The sequence below is a fragment of the Grampus griseus genome, assembly GCF_964374135.1.
Source record: "Grampus griseus genome assembly, chromosome: 13".
NCBI lineage: Eukaryota > Metazoa > Chordata > Mammalia > Artiodactyla > Delphinidae > Grampus > Grampus griseus.
In genome coordinates this window covers 52,494,499-52,512,807 of record NC_139007.1, presented here as the reverse complement: position 1 = coordinate 52,512,807, position 18,309 = coordinate 52,494,499, and the positions used below count along the sequence as shown (strand labels likewise).

Genomic DNA, 18,309 nt, shown 5'->3' with positions numbered 1-18,309 from the left:
AAAGAAAGCAATAGTTTAAGAATCCAGTAAAATAATACACACATATTTTTTAAAAAGAAGAAATATAAAATGTACTTGAGAAGTTTTTAAAAAGTGAATTTGATTTCTAGAGAGAAAAATGACATTGATTTATACAGAAAAATCTCCTAAACATATCAGCCAAATTCAAAATAAACTATGAGAGGTATTTAAACAAGCAAAAAAAATGAGAGTAACAACTCTATGTAAGATAACTTCCTAGTACATAATATGAAAAATAAAAATGGTCAATACCACATTGTTTTCCTGGTGCCTATAGTGAGGTCATTTGGTTCTCAGTTCAAAATCTTGATATTCACCCTAATTTTATATAACAAATACTGAAAATAACCAAAATGAACAAAGGGACCGGTTTAAAAATTTTGCTACAGCTATGCACTGGAAGATAATACAGCCATTAAAAATGAAGATGTAAGGACTTCCCTGGTGGTGCACTGGTTTGGAGTCCACCTGCCAATGCAGGAGACATGGGTTCGATCCCTGCTCCGGGAGGATCCCATGTGCCGTGGAGCAACTGGGCCCATGGGCCACAACTACTGAGCCTTTGAGCCTTGAGCCCGTGCTCTGCAGCGGGAGAGGCCACCGCAGTGAGAAGCCTGCACACCGCAACGAGAAGTGGCCCCTGCTCTCCGCAACTAGAGAAGGCCTGTGTGCAGTAACAAAGACCCGATGCAGACAAAAATAAATAAATAATTTTTTAAAAAATGAAGATGCAATAAACATTTATTAACATATTCACAATACATTGCTAAAGTAAAGAAAGAATACTACCAGGAGCATACACTATATGGTACCTTTTTAGAATAAAAGAATAAATATCTATGCATTTAGCATAGAAAAAATACATGTACTAGTTGGATATATACAAAAATGTAACCAAGAATAGTTTATCAGAGAATATTCCACTGAAGGCATATTTTAACTTATTGTTTAAATTACAGTGATTAAAATTCAGTGTGTGCTGCATTCTTTTGAAATCTCTCCTTATTACTGGTGATTAAAGGCACCCTCTATCTTCTATTTCTACTAGGTCAGGTCCTAGTGGAAAGGGCATCTCTGGGACCAGGCCCACTAAGCTGACCTTCAGGCAGAAAATGTCCCAATATAAAAATGTATCTCAGTCACCAATACTATCAGCCACATAAAATTTTAATCCAACTTAAAAAAAAAAGAATGTGTTAGGAAGACCAGTTGATATATATATATATAATGCTCCCCTTCTCTCAGAAAGCCAAAGGCTTAGCCCCATTCCCGTGGTTCTTTCCCACAGTACCTCATGTCTCCAAACTTCTTGCTGATGGCCGTCCCAACGTTGCTGAAAGCTGCAGTTGCCTTCTGCCCTGCGTGACTCAGAGTTTCATGTGTTTTCTTGTAGCTAGAAATAAAACAAAAAATAAAACAGAGAAAGATAATATCATGATTTCCCATAAAACATTCATCGTACTTCTCTCTCCTGACTTTGAAAACTCCCTTTCCAAGCCAGATTTAGGAAGATGATCCACAGAAGTAATTGTTTCTATTCATTGTTTGGGGAGGATGGGTTGGTGGCCGCTCATCAGAGGGAAACTCAGACCATTAAATCTGAATTCAGGAAAAATATACATATATAAGTCCAGATCTGAATGTGCAGATCTTTAATCACAAATAGTGGAACTGCTCTGAGAGTAGAGAGTTATTCTTAAAGAGATGTATTAACTCTATGAAGTGATGATGAAAGCTCTAGCCATCAATGGTAACACGAATTAGAAAATGTATATTTCAAAGGGAAATTTAAGCTTTTACTGCTTATGTGGGTAAAAGTAACCATAAACTGGCAAAATAGAACTAGTTACTTAATTTTCAAATACTTAGAGCTGGGAATAAGAAGGGTGCATAATCTTAATATAGTTACTTTTTTTAAAACAGTTTTAGGAATATAGTACTGCAATGATCTGTTCACAAACCTATGTCCCCACAAGGCTGACTCCCTGAGGGCAAGGAAGCCATTCATCTTTGTGTCCCCAGTATGTGGCAGAGGGATACAGGGGAAACTTAATAAATATTAGAGGAATGAATCAATGATCAAAGAGGAAGCTCCCCTGTAGCTCTGAACTAGGAGTCATGACAGTAAGAACAATGCAGTGTGATGGGTTATAGAGAGAGAATGGACGGACTTGACAGGAGGTTATAAGTGACAAATGGAACAAGACGAATAAATTGGTTTAAGGTTTTGAGCATAGTGACAGGAAAGGCGGTGGTGTATCCACTGGGCTAGGAAATTTCTAAGTGTGAACTAATAAAGTAGAAAACAAAAGGCACCTAATCTGAGGGAATAAAAAGAAATCAGCCGAAAGTTTTGTACACCATTTCACAGTATATGTAAGTCAAGTCATTATGCTATACAGCTTAAACTTATACAGTGTTGTATGTATTATATTTAATTTAATATATCTCAATAAAACTGAAACAAACCAAACCAAAAAGTGTTCAACTGATTTTTAAAAAATAAACGAATTCTTTTTTTAACATCTTTATTGGAGTATAATTGCTTTACAATGGTTTCTGCTTTATAACAAAGAGAATCAGCTCTACACATACATATATCCCCATATCTCCTCCCTCTTGTGTCTCCTTCCCACCCTCCCTATCCCACCCCTCTAGGTGGTCACAAAGCACCGAGCTGATCTCCCTGTGCTATGCGGCTGCTATGTGGCTGCTTCCCACTATAAACTAATTCTTATAATGCACATACCATCTTCTTCCCATATATGTTGCTCCCAGGTAAGTTCCCCCAAAGCTCCTTGCTTAGCCTAGAACACTTGCATGCATATGGTACATCTAAGAAGACTATGCCCTGTGACATTCATTGTGTAGGAACTTCCGTTATCCCTCCCACCCTTCCACTTCCCACAAATCATCCGGCCCTAAATATACTACCAGACTCTACACAAATGCTTTAAAACATGCTCCTTGGTCTTCCTTGGGACTGAAATCACTTCATTAACATGGTATTCTATTATTCTTTTTTTGTTAGCAGGAAGGAATGAGTCTGATATTATCAGCACCGTATGTTATTTATTTACACAATGCCTGTTTTTCAGGAAGTGTAAAAATCAAGTATTATCTAGATGATAAAACCAAACCAAATATTCATTTACTAAACAGACATTTTCTAGGGAATAGGGAAAGACTGACAGGAAAAAGGGTCAAAGCAGAATTTGGTGAACGGGAGGTAATTTGTCTCTGGGGAGAGGTATGTGATTAGGGGAGGCGGACCCCAGACGGCTCTGGGTCAAGCAGCAAATGAGAAGTGGGAAGATGAAAGAAAGGAACAGCTTTTAGAATGTTTGCTTAATTTTGCTCGCTGCCAAGTTACAAAAATATCAGTTATTCAAGTTATACAACTTTCTTTTTACATTTCACTATAGGATGTTAGGTTTTAATTATGGCAGGAGAATATTTTTGATCATGTGAAACCATGGAATTGCAGGCAGATTACACATAAAATAAAATATTAATCTCTAACTTCTTATTAGTGATAAGGCAGTTAATATAGCACTAAATGTGGACCAGAAATAAAAACTCCATCATTATTACAAGAATTCAGGAGATGTGATCTTGAAATGGCACATGCTGAGAATCCTTCAGAAGAAACATGCTACTAAACAGGTTCCCAAAGCAGTGTCCTGATGCTTGGATTAACTAGGCGTAGAGATAGCCTTTAAAACAAAGATTTAAAGGTAGTAGTTTTAGCCTTAAAAACAAAAGGATTTATTTACAAATAAACAAAGAAAAATGTGGAATTGCTATTCCAGTTATATTTTTAGGATGCTGACAAAGTTTTCACAAAGCAGTAACCCGGCCATGAAATCAGATCTGTAGAGGGAACTCCCTGGCGGTCCAGTGGCTACGATTCTGTGCTTTCACTGCCGAGGGCGCGGGTTCAATCCCTGGTTGGGGAACTAAGATCCCACAAGCTGCACAGCATGGTCCAAAAAACCCCCAAAAATCAGATCTACGGAAAATGGGCTGTAAAACATGAAATCCATACATGATGGAAGTGAGTAAGACACTATATTATACACAGATGAAACATGGTCTTGCACTATGGACTGGAATTTAGAATTAGGCTCAGTTCTAATTAGCAAGGAAAACGTTTCCCTATGCAAAAGTTTCTCAGGCATATTGGTGAGGAAATAATCCATTAAATAACCCAAAGAGGAGACTTTGTATCTTCTCTTCCCTTCTATTCCTTTCACACTCCATAGCCAACCCATCAAGAGACGCTGCTAGTTCAGCCCTCCAAACAGATCTCGAATCTGTCTACTGTCTCACCACCTCTACTGGTCTCTGCCTTAGTTCAATTCACCATCATCACTCACCTGGGGTCTTGGCCAAGTGAGTGTCAGAGGAACAGAGTTGGGTTCTGGGGGGAAATGGGCACAGAAGAGGGAATCAAGGAAGGCCAAGGGAAGACAGTCAATCGGGTATCCACTCAGTACTGCATCTGTAAGGCCTGAAAGGTGACTCAAGGGAAAAGTAAAAAATTACTCTGTCACACTGTGGTCTTTGCATGAGGTTGGGACTGGGTACCAGTTAGAGAATTCCTTCTTGTGTTGGTCCTGCATTTCTTTCAGGAATTTCTTGCAATTAAAGCAAATATTTAATTTACTTGTAAACTTTCCACGTAGTTTAACTTTTATATATTTGAGAATGCTTTGAATTTTGTGGTAAGAAGTGACTTTTGAACATGTTGTGTGTGTGTGTGTGTGTGTGTGTGTGTGTGAGACATTCTAAATTTAATGGCTTCATTTAAAAATAGCTAGTCAGGGAGAAGTACAGTTAGCCCGCCGCGTCTGTGGGTTCTGCATCTGTGCATTCAACCAACCGCAGATGGAAAACATTCAGGAAAAAAATTCCAGGAAGTTCTAAAAAGCAAAACTTGAATTTGCCATCAATGGGTAACTATTTCCATAGCATTTACACTGTATTTAGAACTATTTACACTGCATTAGGTATTATAAGTAATCTAGAGATGATTTCATGTGTATGGGAGGATGCATATAGGTCATATGCAAATACTACACCATTTTATATAAGGGACTCGAGCATCCACGGATTTTGGTATCTGCATGGGTCCTGGGACAAAACCCCCGCAGATACCTAGGGGTGGCTCTACATATACTAAGCAATAAGTGTTAGCACACTATGTTTTAAACACGCTTCTGTATCAAAATGTGAGACAGGTGTTTACAGGCATCTGACTACTTTAGTGAGGTGTTAGGGACATTTAAGTCCTCACCATGAAAAATGCATCTCTATATCTATGTGAATTTTCAAAGTTAAAATTCAGACGTATGGATAGCTCAACGGAGTGTTAAAGATTTTAGGGACTGTTAACTCTTTATTTCTGGGAATTATAAAATGTTAAATCTGAAAGGCACTAGAGCCCGATCCCTTAAGACTACAGATGATGAAACTGAGGCCCAGAAGAGCGGAGGGACTCTTTAATGACAGAGGTAGGGTTAGAGTAGGCAGTGTGCCTGCCTTCCACCAGAGTGTCTTGTTGCCTAGGAGATGACAAGGGTGAATTAGATCAACTCCAGTGTTTGTGGAGAGAAATAATAATACTATATTTCGAGAAATTTTAAGATGCACATTTTCTACCCACACTTTTAGGCCTCTTCCCCTTGGCTAACCACTACATTTCTTGAGAACAATTAGTAGTCCTTATATACATTACTTAGAGACCAATAATTGAGAACAAGAGATTTCTAGGGGTTAGGCAATGAGAGAGGGTTATACATGGGGAAGTGAGCTCCACGAACAAAATAACTAGGGAATCCATGAGAAATAGGTCAGCAGGCTCAGAGCATTTAAAAGCTCCAAGGAGTACCACACACATTACAGCCTAAGTGAAGGGTCCCTCTGGAGTTGTGCACTGCACAGACCCTGTACCTTATGGTGCATCCTAACTGGGCTTGATCTTAAAACTGAATAAGTAATATACATCCTCATCCAGAGGCTAGGAGCCTGTGTCTTGAAACGATGCTCTTCTGTCAGGCCACAGATAACCCCCAAGGAAGTCGGTGTATTTGCATTTTACTCCCTTTATTGTGCCATGAAATTCTGTACATAGTTTGTACTTCTAATACTGAAAACTGTTTTTTCAACTCTATCACATAAAATTATGTTCAATAGTATTCAAATAATGAAAAACAGTTTAAATACTAACATTCTGATTGACTTGACAACCTTATAATTTAAATGGAAGTGGTATTTAGCATTTTACATTACTAGCATCTCTTATTTTAAGCTAAAGATAAATTATACCATTGCTGAGTTCCATAATTGATAGAGCGGACAACTAACACATTTTCCTTAAATAAAAATCAAGTGTTAAGGTATCCTCAGGGACTTCCCTGGTGGCACAGTGGTTAAGAATCTGCCTGACAATGCAGGGGACACGGGCTCGAGCCCTGGTCTGGGAAGATCCCACATGCCGCAGAGCAACTAAGCACATGTGCCACAACTACTGGGCCTGCGCCCTAGAGCCTGCAAGCCACAACTACTGAGCCTGTGTGCCACAATTACTGAAGCCCGTGCTCCTAGAGCCCGTGCTCCGCAGCAAGAGAAGTCACTGCAATGAGAAGCCCGTGCACCGCAACGAAGAGTAGACCCCACTCGCCACAACTATAGAAAGTCTGCGCACAACGATGGAGACCCAACGCAGCCATAAATAAATAAATAAATAAATTTTTTGAAAAGAAAAAAGATATCCTCAGGTTGCTGTCAATTGTGCACTGGGAGGCAAGAAAATTGGGAGTATTTGCTTCAAGAAGTCTGTGTTGGGTGCCTCTCCTCAGGGTTCCCATAATCCCCTCTGCACAGCTCTTTGCAAACATCCTCCCAATGTGCTGCAATTACGGTTTTTAAACCTCTCTCTGGGACGCCTGAACTTTCTGAGGGCAGAACCACGTCTTTTTCATCATCACTGTATCCCCAGTGCCTGAATCAACTACAGCAAGAGTCACGTGAGTTTCCTCTGGATTCTGGAGGCTGGGATGCCCCAGCTTCAGCTACAGGTGCAGAGTCAGGGCTTGGCAGTGCGAAGTTTCTAACTCTGGAGAAGAGCCACAGCGACCTTAAGGTGAGTGAGGGCAATTCTGCCTTGCGTGCTCTAAAGCAATCCAGCTAACAGTAGCTTTGCAGGAACCTGCACTTCCCAACAAGGCTCGAATATGGTCCAGTGTTGAACCTTTCTTTGGCAAAAGTTTAACTGTGATAAGCAAATGGCAGCTCACATTTATTAAGCACTTTGTATGCGTTAACCTATCGAAGATGCATTTTGTTTGCTTGTCTGGAGTACAAGTAATCTTCCTCTTTTCCAATGAAAGTCAACAGAAAAATAGGCTTTACTTTTCAGAGATTCAGTTTGGCTGGAATGGATAGCTTCCCCCTTCCCAGCTTTACTGAGGTATAACTGACGAAACAAAATTGTGAGATATTGGATTTGATATACATATACACTGTGAAAGGACTCTTTTCCATCTGGTAAATTAACATATCCATCACCTCACATACGTGTGTGTGTGTGTGTGTGTGTGTGTGTGTGTGTGTGTGTGTGTGTGCACCTTTAAGGAATGGGTAGCATTTAACTGCTACAACAGGTGAGCTGTTTGGCCAGCACATCAACAAGGGTGCTCTTCAGTAGTGTGGGGTAAGGTTCTCTGCAAGCCAAATAAAAGGCATTCTGTTGACTTTTCATGCAGATTCCTCTTCATGTCTTACAGATTTGAAAGTCAGTGTTAATAATCAAAGGAGAAAGCGTGTCATCTTCTAACATGTTCTGACTTAAAGCATTTTTCTACATACGGATCGAAGAAAAAAATTTAAATTCAATAGTCTTTTTACAAGAAGATATCTTATAGCCCAAATCTGTTTTCTATTATGGAATTTAAAAGAGAGCATTACTTGAACGGTTGCATATGCAGCATTTCACCAAAGACACAAAAACTATTTAGGCTTCTTTTCTTCCAAAGCTTCCCTAAACACACTATCAAAACATAGATTTACCACTTGAATCTAGAAAAGCAGAACCTACTTCCTGCCTTGTGTGATAAGATGAAAGCCGAAAGGTAAGAAGAATGAACGACCATGTGAGAGACGCGCTACGTGGTCTTTTAAAATTAGGTCTTTAATCTTCACTGGCACTTCTGAACCCAATGGTGCCACAACAGGCTCCTCATAAAAAGAGATAATAATCTTTACTGACCATAATAAGCTGGAAGTCTTAGAAGCACAAAGCAAAGAGTAAATAAATCATGAATTGAGCTTCAATTTTCAAGCACTGTGCTTTTTTTTTTTAATGCTGAATGTTAGAGTTTTACTCCCCTGTATATAGGATGAAGTTATTAAGTTTTCTGAAAAGATGGAATGGTTTAAATTCCATTCCACAACCTTCTCCCCTTTGTACACCTGCCATTTGTTCTATGATACAACTCAGTGTTTATTGGTGGGCAATTTCACCGGTTAGCAAAGGCTGAACACTCACTAAAATGAAGCATATCAGTTTTAACAGCCCACCACCACATCAAGCTTACAAACTCCTTTTCCTTCTATTTCCAATTTCTCCTCCAGTGGTCTCCCCACCTCTTCACCCCAAAGCCGCCCACCTCCCCCATGCTTCCTTGAAGCCTAAAAACATTAAAAAGCTTCAGGATGAGGGTGGGGGGAATTTTTTGTGAGTGTTCTTAGATTCTCCAAAATCAAGGCAAATAAAAAACGATGACAAAAACAACAGCAACGACAAACCCAGGGACACAGATGGCCTCTCGACCTACTACTGTATGGTTATCTTTCTATAAAGGAGATACTTTTAGTCTGCGGTGTAGTTATTCCTACTCATCTGGTCCTATTCCAATTTGAATCCTACCACAGACTAAAATATGCCAAGATCTTTCATTAACATATCACAGATTTTCTTTTCATTATAAATCAAACTAAATAGGTCATGATTGCTTAATCAGTATGCAAAGTATTGCCTCTGGGATACCTGCAATACTCTGACAGCTGAAATTCTTTTTGGTGCTTTGAAATCTAATTCTATCCAATCTAACCTTACTCCAGTTCATCATTCCCCCACATCAAAATTTCATTGTATGAGGTATAGATATTGTTCTAGAATGGGTATCATGGACACTAATAGCAGGGATCTAAATATTCAGGGGAAAAATAGATTCTGCTTTTCTGTCCGCCCCCCTCCCCCCAACATATGATTAAGACTTTTCCCTTTCCCTCAGCAGCCAAGAAAAAATGGTGGCAGCAAGATGCTCTCCTGAAATTATGTTGCTGATAGACTCATGCCTCCCTCTTAAGAAAGAGATTTATTCTTCTTTACAAAGGAAACTTCACATCATTCCTAAAGGTTAGTGAGTCCATGATCATCTGTATTTATTAACTAATCTCCGAGGAAATCTCATCTAGGTCTGCAGCTTTCAATGCATCAATATGTCGATGACTCTCAAATGTCCATTTCCATCCCTGACTTCTCCTCCGAGTTGCCCTCTCAATATATAAACTCGTTTATCTACTGGACATCTCAGACTGCGCACAGCCAAAGCAGAATTCTTGGGTGTCCTCACCAGGCCTGTTTCCTAGAAGAGCAAACACGCCTACAAAGTGTCGGACACTGTTCTGCGCTCATTGAATCCTCACTACCTACGATAGGTACTAATACAATCTCATTTCATGGAGGCAGGGGACCTAGATTTCAAACCAGGCAATTGGTTGGAGTCCACAGCCCACCAGCTTAACCACAATGCTAAATCCCCACTGCTGTAACCAGTCTCAGTATTCACCCAGTAGCCCAAGTCAGAGACCTAATGTCACACTTGATCCCTCTATTTCCCTCAACCCCCCACATGCAAACCACTGGGAAGTCCCATTGGGTCGACCTCCAGATCCTGTCCCCTCTCTGCTCATGACTCTCCATCACGACAACCTGGGCCACTGCAACAGTCTTATAAATGATTTTCTGGTTTCCATTCCTGCCTCTTCACAATCAACATTACACAAACCAGCCAGAACGTTCTTTTTAAAAGGTGAATTAGAACAAGTCACTTCCTGCTGCAAATTCTCCAACGGCATCCAAAGCTCTTAGAATAAAATTCTCACTCCTCCCCTTGGCCTGGGAGGCCCCAGAGGCTCTGACCTCAAGCTCCTCTCACTACACTCCAGACACAGCCCTTTCCTCTGCTTCCTGAAACCTGTAAAGCTAGGTCTTGCCTCAGTGTCCTTGTGGCAATTTTTTCCTCAGCCTAAAAGCTCTTCCCCAGATCCTCACAAGATCGTATCTTTCTGTCATTCAGGTCTCAGCTCAAAGAAACCTCCCAGGACAGGATTTCCCCGTCAGGGACCCATCAAGGCAGCTTCCACCCTCTCCGGCAGGTCACTCTCTAGTACCTCAACCTATGCTGTCTTCATCATAGCGTCCCGACAGATCCTCATTTGTTTGCTGCTTGTTTCATGCTCTTTTCCCTTTCAACATTCATAGAGATTAGGAACTTTGTCCATCTTGTTGAATCCTGTATCCTGAGGGCTTAGATTAGCCCCTGGGTAATAATGCCTAATAGCAGACACTCACTAACACTTGTTGGGTAAACAAACTGTCAGGACCCCCCTAACAGCTTTCTATTGCCTGTGGATAAAGAATAACTCTGTTTATAAACAGATGCCACAAGCCCCGGCCCCTTCTCCCCACCATCTCAACAAGCCTAAGTAATTGGATGGATTTTCCTTTGGAGAAGGAGCCTTCTCTGCCAGCTTCCACCAGGCTGTGCCTGTGCGTCCCCCAGGACGTCCCTCCTGCCCCCCGTGGCCGGATTAAACTCCAAATCATCCTCCAGAGTTCTGCTTAAACATCTTACTCAAAAAAGCTTCCCTGAGACCCCAGGCAAGGTTCCATCCCCTGTTTTACATCCCCTACAATACCCTGGATTTGCCGTTACAACCCTGCCACTCTTAGCTTTTAACCGGTTACTTGTAAAAACTTGTAAAATAAACAAAAACAAAACTCTGTTTTCCTGACCACGACTTTAAACTCGATAACCCCAGGGAATAACTCTGTTCTACTCATTCAACAAAAAGCTTGATACTAAGTGTACTGCCTGACCATAAAACCAATTGGTTTTTTCAAACATGGGAAAACCAGAAACTATATATTCTCCAGTGTGCAGAGGCTACAAGCCTTCCTTGAACTTGCCTGCTCTAATTCCATGTCTCAGGAGACCATGACCCATTCCCCTCACTCCCCCCCACTGCCTGCCCTGGCAGACCCAGAACAAACTGGCCACATCCTCTGCTCAGATATTCGCTGCTCCCTCCCTCCTCTCAGCAACAGAAGAGCCAGAATTGCCCTCCCTCCATTGGGTTCTCTTATCCTTGCAGTGTGGTCAGGGAGGCCAAGCAGAAAGATCCTGCCTGGTTCTGACACCCCAGAAGGAAGTTCAGATCAAGTGACAAGAAAGCCCAGACCTGGATTAAATACGGAGGCCACCAGACCCAGGGAATTAGAGATGGCTTGGCCTCACCCTATCAGGGCCTTCAATTGGTATAGGCCACCAAAGTGCAACGACAAAAAGCAAAACTACTGACAGATAAGCTCATTTAATTCAGTGCCTAAAATCCAGCTATCCTGAATTTTCAAGAGATTGTTCATATGGTGTTGGCGATATATATATATATGTATATATATATATTTTTTTCTTTTGTGGTACGCGAGCCTCTCACTGCTGTGGTCTCTCCCGTTGTGGAGCACAGGCTCCGGACGCGCAGGCCCAGCGGCCATGGCTCACAGGCCCAGCCGCTCCGCAGCATGTGGGATCTTCCCGGACCGGGGCACGAACCCGTGTCCCTTGCATCGGCAGGCGGACTCTCAACCACTGCGCCACCAGGGAAGCCCGATATATATTTTTTAAATTGATAAACATCAGTGTGTAGTTTCTTATCTTCTTCCATAATCATCAGGTTGGGGAAGGTTGGTTAACCTCTGGAGAGACACTGATGGGCTCCCTGGCTCCATCCTGCCCTACTCTGGACTGTGTCCTTACCCTTTCTGGATGAGCCCACGGGGTGCACATGCACAGATGCAGATAGAATTGCTAGGCTCTTAGGGCTGGAGAGAATATTCCCCTTTACATGGACACTAAGGAAACCACCCTGTGGAGACGCCAGGCTCCTCTTAGATCTAACTCCTCATGCAAAGGGTATCTTCACTAAGGTCTTAGATCTTAGTTCTCAGTTACCAGCAGGCAAAGTTGGCCCCCAGCCAAACTGAAATAATTGCTGTCTATCATGGGTACTTTTCTTACTACCAGGCCCCTCTAGCCTGGGAGAAGAGTACCAGCAAAGAGAAAAATTGTTTCCCACTTAGATACTAGCAATGTAATATCTTTACCTTCCAAGGAGGAATACTAGGGAAGAAAATGCATAACACAAAGACAAAAATTTCTTGATGGTGGAATCTTGGGTCAAGGGATAGGAAGCCTCTGTGGTTTCTCCATCGGCCCCCAGCTCCCAACACACAAAAGGAAGCACAATCGCATTATGACGCGGGCACCTTCTTCGCTTTGGCACAAGACCCCCTGGCAAGCAAAACATTTTAAATCATAAGAGAAGTACGAGAATAGTTAAATATTTCACATAATTTAAAAAGTAACCCCATGAGGGCTTCCCTGGTGGCGCAGTGGTAGAGAGTCCGCCTGCCGATGCAGGGGATGAGGGTTCGTGCCCCGGTCTGGGAAGATCCCACATGCCGTGGAGCGGCTGGGCCCGTGAGCCATGGCTGCTGAGCCTGCGCGTCCGGAGCCTGTGCTCCGCAACGGGAGAGACCACAGCAGTGAGAGGCCCACGTACCGCAAAAGAAAAAAAAAAAAAAAAAAGTAACCCCATGAAAGCATGATTGTAGAATGCCCAAACCTATTCTGTACCTTGCCTAACATCAGACAGGAAGATAATGGCAAAGCTGAAAAACATTTCTGTTGGTCTAAGTAAGAAAAACTTGCTTCTCCTGTGTTTCTCCTTTACTCTCACATTACTATCAGACTCACAATACTTCTGACATCAGCTATGGGGGCGTTTCCACACACCAAGCAATTCCGTGACACCAGCTGGGCATCCTACAATTTAACTCAATTCTGACACTATCTACCTGGAGATCGAGTGAGATCCCACAGGTTAAGGGCTCAGCCCCACAAGACTGCCCCCCACTCACCTCACTCCAGATGCCAATCGCAAGTCCAGATTATCACCAGTGCTTCTGACCAGTGGGCTATAAATCAGAGTTTCCCACAACCTCCTCCCTGAGTTCAATTAATTTGCTAGAGTGCCTCACAGAACTCAGGAAAACAGGCTTCTTACGGGGTTACCGATTTATTGTAAAAATGATATGATAAAAGATACAGATGTACAACCAGATGGAAGAGGCATGTGGGGATGGGTACCGAGCTTCCATTCTCTCTCCTGGCACGCCACCCTCCCGGCACCTCCATGTGTTCAGCAACCCTAAAGCTCTCCAAACCCCATATTTTTGAGATTTCTATGGAGGCTTCATCATGTAGGCATGATAGATCACTTCCAGCTCCTTTTCCCTCTCCAGAGAATGGGGGTGTGGGACTGACAGTTCCAAGCTTCTAATCATGGCTTGGTCTTTCTGGTGACCAGCCCTCATCCAGGAGCCCACCAAGAGTCACCTCATTAGAACCCAGGATACTGCTATCACCCAGGAAATTCCCAGGGATCTAGGAACTCTGTGTCAGGAACCAGGGTCAAAATGCAAACGTTAGAACAAAAGATGCTCCTGGTATAGGAAATTATAAGGGTTTGGGGAGCTCTGTGCCAGAAACCGGGGGCAGAAACCAATATATTCTATTATTTCATGTGGCCTTAACCCAGTTCTAACATTCCCTAGAGTAGTGGGGATAAAAGCACACCCCCAAACATGAGAGGTACAAGCTTTTCTTTTCATGTAAATGGACAAAAAGTCTGTACAGTTTTTAAAGCTGTCAACCATTTTTGATAGTAACTCAAAATATGCAGTGAATGCCAAGTATTCTGAGGATTTAGAATTTTATGAGAAAACATAAGGAAAAAGTATATATTTAACAAATGTTAAAATATATATATATATAATGAAGAGAAAGAACTTTAAACTGTACAACTCCATAAAAGCAGTCTAAGTGAAAACAGAGTGTTGGTGAACAAAGCTTCATTCCATGAAGCTACTTTATAGAGTCTGCATCATATTAATGATTATTCGTATTTCCTTATTTTACTCCTGGAGAAAATATTTTTCCCTAGCCACCAGTATGAAATCAGCCTCATGGGAAAAAAACCTGAAGAGGCAAGACAGCAGGCTGAGTGATGTTTTTTTAAGAAAAACGTATACTCACGCAGTAGTAGTCTGCACGTCATGCCAGCTTCTGCTGAAGTTCTGTTTTAATTCATTCATCAAGTTCATGCCGAGTTTTTGTTTTATCTCAACCAGACGCCTTTCTTTCGCTGATAAAACTTGTCGTAATGTTGTAATTTCGTCTTCTAGCTACAGGTAGGAGGGAAAATGGTGGGGAAAGAGGTCAGACCAGCTGAAACACACACGGGTGCTCTCGGTGCTCCAAAGCAGCCTCTGCGCCCTCTTGTTTCCTTAGCCCAGTGCATGGCCTTAGCAAACACATCCTGTAGAGAAGACCGTCTAATATTTAAAAATGAAAGTAGATTTTTTTAGCTTTAATAATTCTAAAAGAAATCACTATTCCTTGTAAAAAATTCACTCATACAGGGGCTTCCCTGGTGGCGCAGTGGTTTAGAGTCCGCCTGCCGATGCAGGGGACGCGGGTTCGTGCCCCGGTCCGGGAAGATCCCACATGCCGCGGAGCGGCTGGGCCCGTGAGCCATGGCCACTGGGCCTGCGCGTCCAGAGCCTGTGCTCCGCAACGAGAGAGGCCACAACAGTGAGAAGCCCACGTACCGCAAAAAAAAAAAAAAATTCACTCATACAGCAAAATGTAAAGAAAATAAAAATCATGTGTAATCTACTAGGAAACAGCCACTGCTTAATTTTTTTGGTTTCTAATCATCCAAACGTTTTTCTAAAATTATACATAGATATAATTTTTGAACAAAAGACTGTTTTTGTAGTCTATGCCTAACAAGTTCTTTTAAAGTGTTATTAGTCAGTGTTGTTTATTTTTTGCCAACCACACCTAGCATATGTTGTGGTTTGCCAAGGTGGTGCCTCAGGAGAGAATGAACAAGGGAGGAGAGGATGTATGCAAGGGAGTGATTTGTGTTGATTTTTCTTTTTAACAATCTTAACTGACATGTAATTAACATACAATAAACTGTACACACATAAAGTGTCCAATCTGTAAGTTTTGATATATGTATACTCCTTTGAAGTCATCGCCTTAATCAACATAGTAAAGAAATCATCACCTCCAAAAGTTTTCTAGTTCTTCTTTGTAATTCCTCCCTCCCTTCTCTCTTCCCTCACCCAGGCAGTCACTGATCTTTCACTGGAGTTTAGTTTGTATTTTCTAGAATTTAATATAAATTGAACTACACAGTATAAACTCATTCTTGCCTGACTTTGTTCATTCAATATAATAATTTGAAATCATTTGATTCATCCATGTTGCTGCATCATCAATGGCTTTTCCTTTTTTCTGCAGAGTAGTACTCCATTGTATGGATATACCACAGTTTGTTTTCTATTCAACTACTGAAGGATATTTGGGTTTGGCTAATGCAACTAAAGCTACTATTAACATTCATGTAGAAGTCTTTGTACTGGTGTATCTCCTGTTTCCCCTGTGTTAGCAGAACAGTAAATCTCTCCAGCATCATAAAATTGCTCTTGTACACTATGGAAAACAGTATGGAGATTCTTTGAAAAATTAAAAATAGAACTCTCATATGATCCAGCAATTCCACTTCTGAGGATTTATCCAAAGAAAATAAAAACACTAGCTCAGAAAAGATACATGTACCCCCTCCATGTTCACTGCAGCATTATTAACAATAGCTAAGATATGGAAATAACCTAAGTGTCCATTGATAGATAAATGGATAAAGAAGATATTTTACATACACACACACACACACACACACACACACACACACACACACACATACAGAAATATTATTCAGCCATTAAAACGAAGGAAATCTTGCCATTTAAAACATGGATGGACCTTGAGGGCAATATGCTAAGTAAAAGAAGTCAGACAGAGAAAGACAAATACCATATGACTGTATGATCTTATATGTGGAATCTCAAAAAAACCACCAACCCCATAGATAAAGAGAATAGATTGGTGGTTACCAGAGGCAAGGGAGGGGGGTGGATGAAATGGGTGAAGGGGATCAAAAAGTATAAACTTCCTGTTATAAAATAAATAAGTCATGAAAAAATTGCTCTTGCAAATCTAATTTCTAATAAAGGAGTTCTGTAAAATACCCAGATTTTAGAGAGCACTGCTATATTTTGTGAAAATAATTTGGTACCTCCTCAAAGTCTCTGATTCCAGGTATCATACTTTATTCCATTGTCACACTCTGTAACATATTGCCCTGGTAATATTGCTTAAATTTACATCTTTGTTTTCTGAAAAGTATAAATATTTGTGACTTTCTTTGTGAAACCAGAAGAGAATCAATAGTACTCCCTTAGTATCCCACACGCACAGAGGTAAAAAAAAAAAAGTGCCTGACACTTTACGAGATTATTATTTTTTTTAATGGAGATCTGTGTCTCATTTACATTCTAAGTGTCACTCTACTTCTGACCACAAGGAGCATCACTAAGCCTGTCAGTCATCTTGCAAATGTGTTCGTGGGTCACCAGAGACGTAGCTGCTAAAAAACACATCTCAACAATGACAGCTACCTTTGCAAAAATTAGTCCTTTTTATTAGAGCAAGGAAGATTTTACCACAATGGTGAACAGACAAAAATAGCATTGTAAACCTTCGTATTCACAAAAAATCACTTAAGCAAAACAGGCAGAAATACTGAATCAAGCATCTTAAATAATCTAGTAGAAAAGAACAATATCTTGGAGCTTTTAATATCAGCAAAATGTCCTAGTAATCTAACATTATCCATTTTTTTTATGGTTATGGAACATTTCTTTTATGTTCATGGAAATCTTTCTGAAATGAATTTCACCTTTCATAAACATGTTATAATCAATAGCACCCTGTCTTTTCTTGATGAGCAAGAGTCTTCAGTATGCAGACATATACTCATTACTGCATAAGGAGTGTACCTAGGGACCAGCAAAGGGGATCATGTTTTTAGTCTTTCCATTAAATGAGAACACACTGTCATTTATTTTATTTTTTTTTTGGCGGTACGCGGGCCTCTCACTGTTGTGGCCTCTCCCGTTGCGGAGCACAGGCTCCGGACGCGCAGGTCCAGCGGCCATGGCTCACGGGCCCAGCCGCTCCGCGGCATGTGGGATCTTCCCGGACCAGGACATGAACCCGTGTCCCCTGCATCGGCAGGTGGACTCTCAACCACTGCGCCACCAGGGAAGCCCAGACACTGTCATTTTAATGTCAAACCCTTCTATCCTTTGCTCTCATGTTATATTCCACTTTTTCATCTTTGTCAATGTGTTCTTCTGCATTTAGTTTGCTGCCTAAGATTTCTCAAGGTTGTATCTCTATCTCTCTTACCATAGAAAATACGTGGGCTTCATTTCAGCCTTTTATTCTGTATTAGAAAGACCTTTTTGGCTTTCTTTCAGTTTGGGTGACTGAAATGACTAGGAATCTGGTTTTGTACATATATCAGGTATTACTGTAGTTTCCAACTTGTAACAAAATTAATGGGAAGTTTTTTAACTTGCAAAAAGAAATTAAAGAAGTAGAGAAGAAGAAAGAGGTTTAAACATCCTGGTATTCTCAATCTTATATCTATGGAACCCCAGAAATTTATTCAAAACTATGGGGGAGAGTAAGATATTCATTAGTTATTTGGGGGTGGGAGGAGTGGGTAAAGTATTCACAATTTTCTAATGAAATCCACGATCCCAAAAAGTGCTAGAAACATTGCAGTGACCAATTTACCAAACAACATCCTAAAGAAAGATAAAATTCCACACCTAATAATTTAAAAATCGAAGCATACGTTAAAAGGCATTTGTAGAGAAAAAACTTCTAATGATGGAAACATGAACTCAGTTACTCTGCTGGGTCTATTGTCAGGTTGTATAATGAAAGTCTCACC

At 41.0% G+C, this 18,309-nt stretch overlaps 1 protein-coding gene across 6 annotated transcripts in view; it reads right to left on the bottom strand.

The window, feature by feature from the left end:
* Window positions 1–18,309, bottom strand: part of TPD52L1 (TPD52 like 1) — a 99,584-nt gene that overhangs the window by 12,217 nt on the left and 69,058 nt on the right. For all 6 annotated transcript variants that reach the window (XM_082669085.1, XM_082669086.1, XM_082669087.1 and 3 more), the window contains exons 3-4: window positions 14,469–14,617; window positions 1,313–1,414 (exon numbers count right to left, since the gene is read on the bottom strand). In XM_082669085.1, coding sequence (XP_082525211.1) covers window positions 1,313–1,414; window positions 14,469–14,617 — 251 coding nt within the window. The remainder of the gene's footprint in view (window positions 1–1,312; window positions 1,415–14,468; window positions 14,618–18,309) is intronic.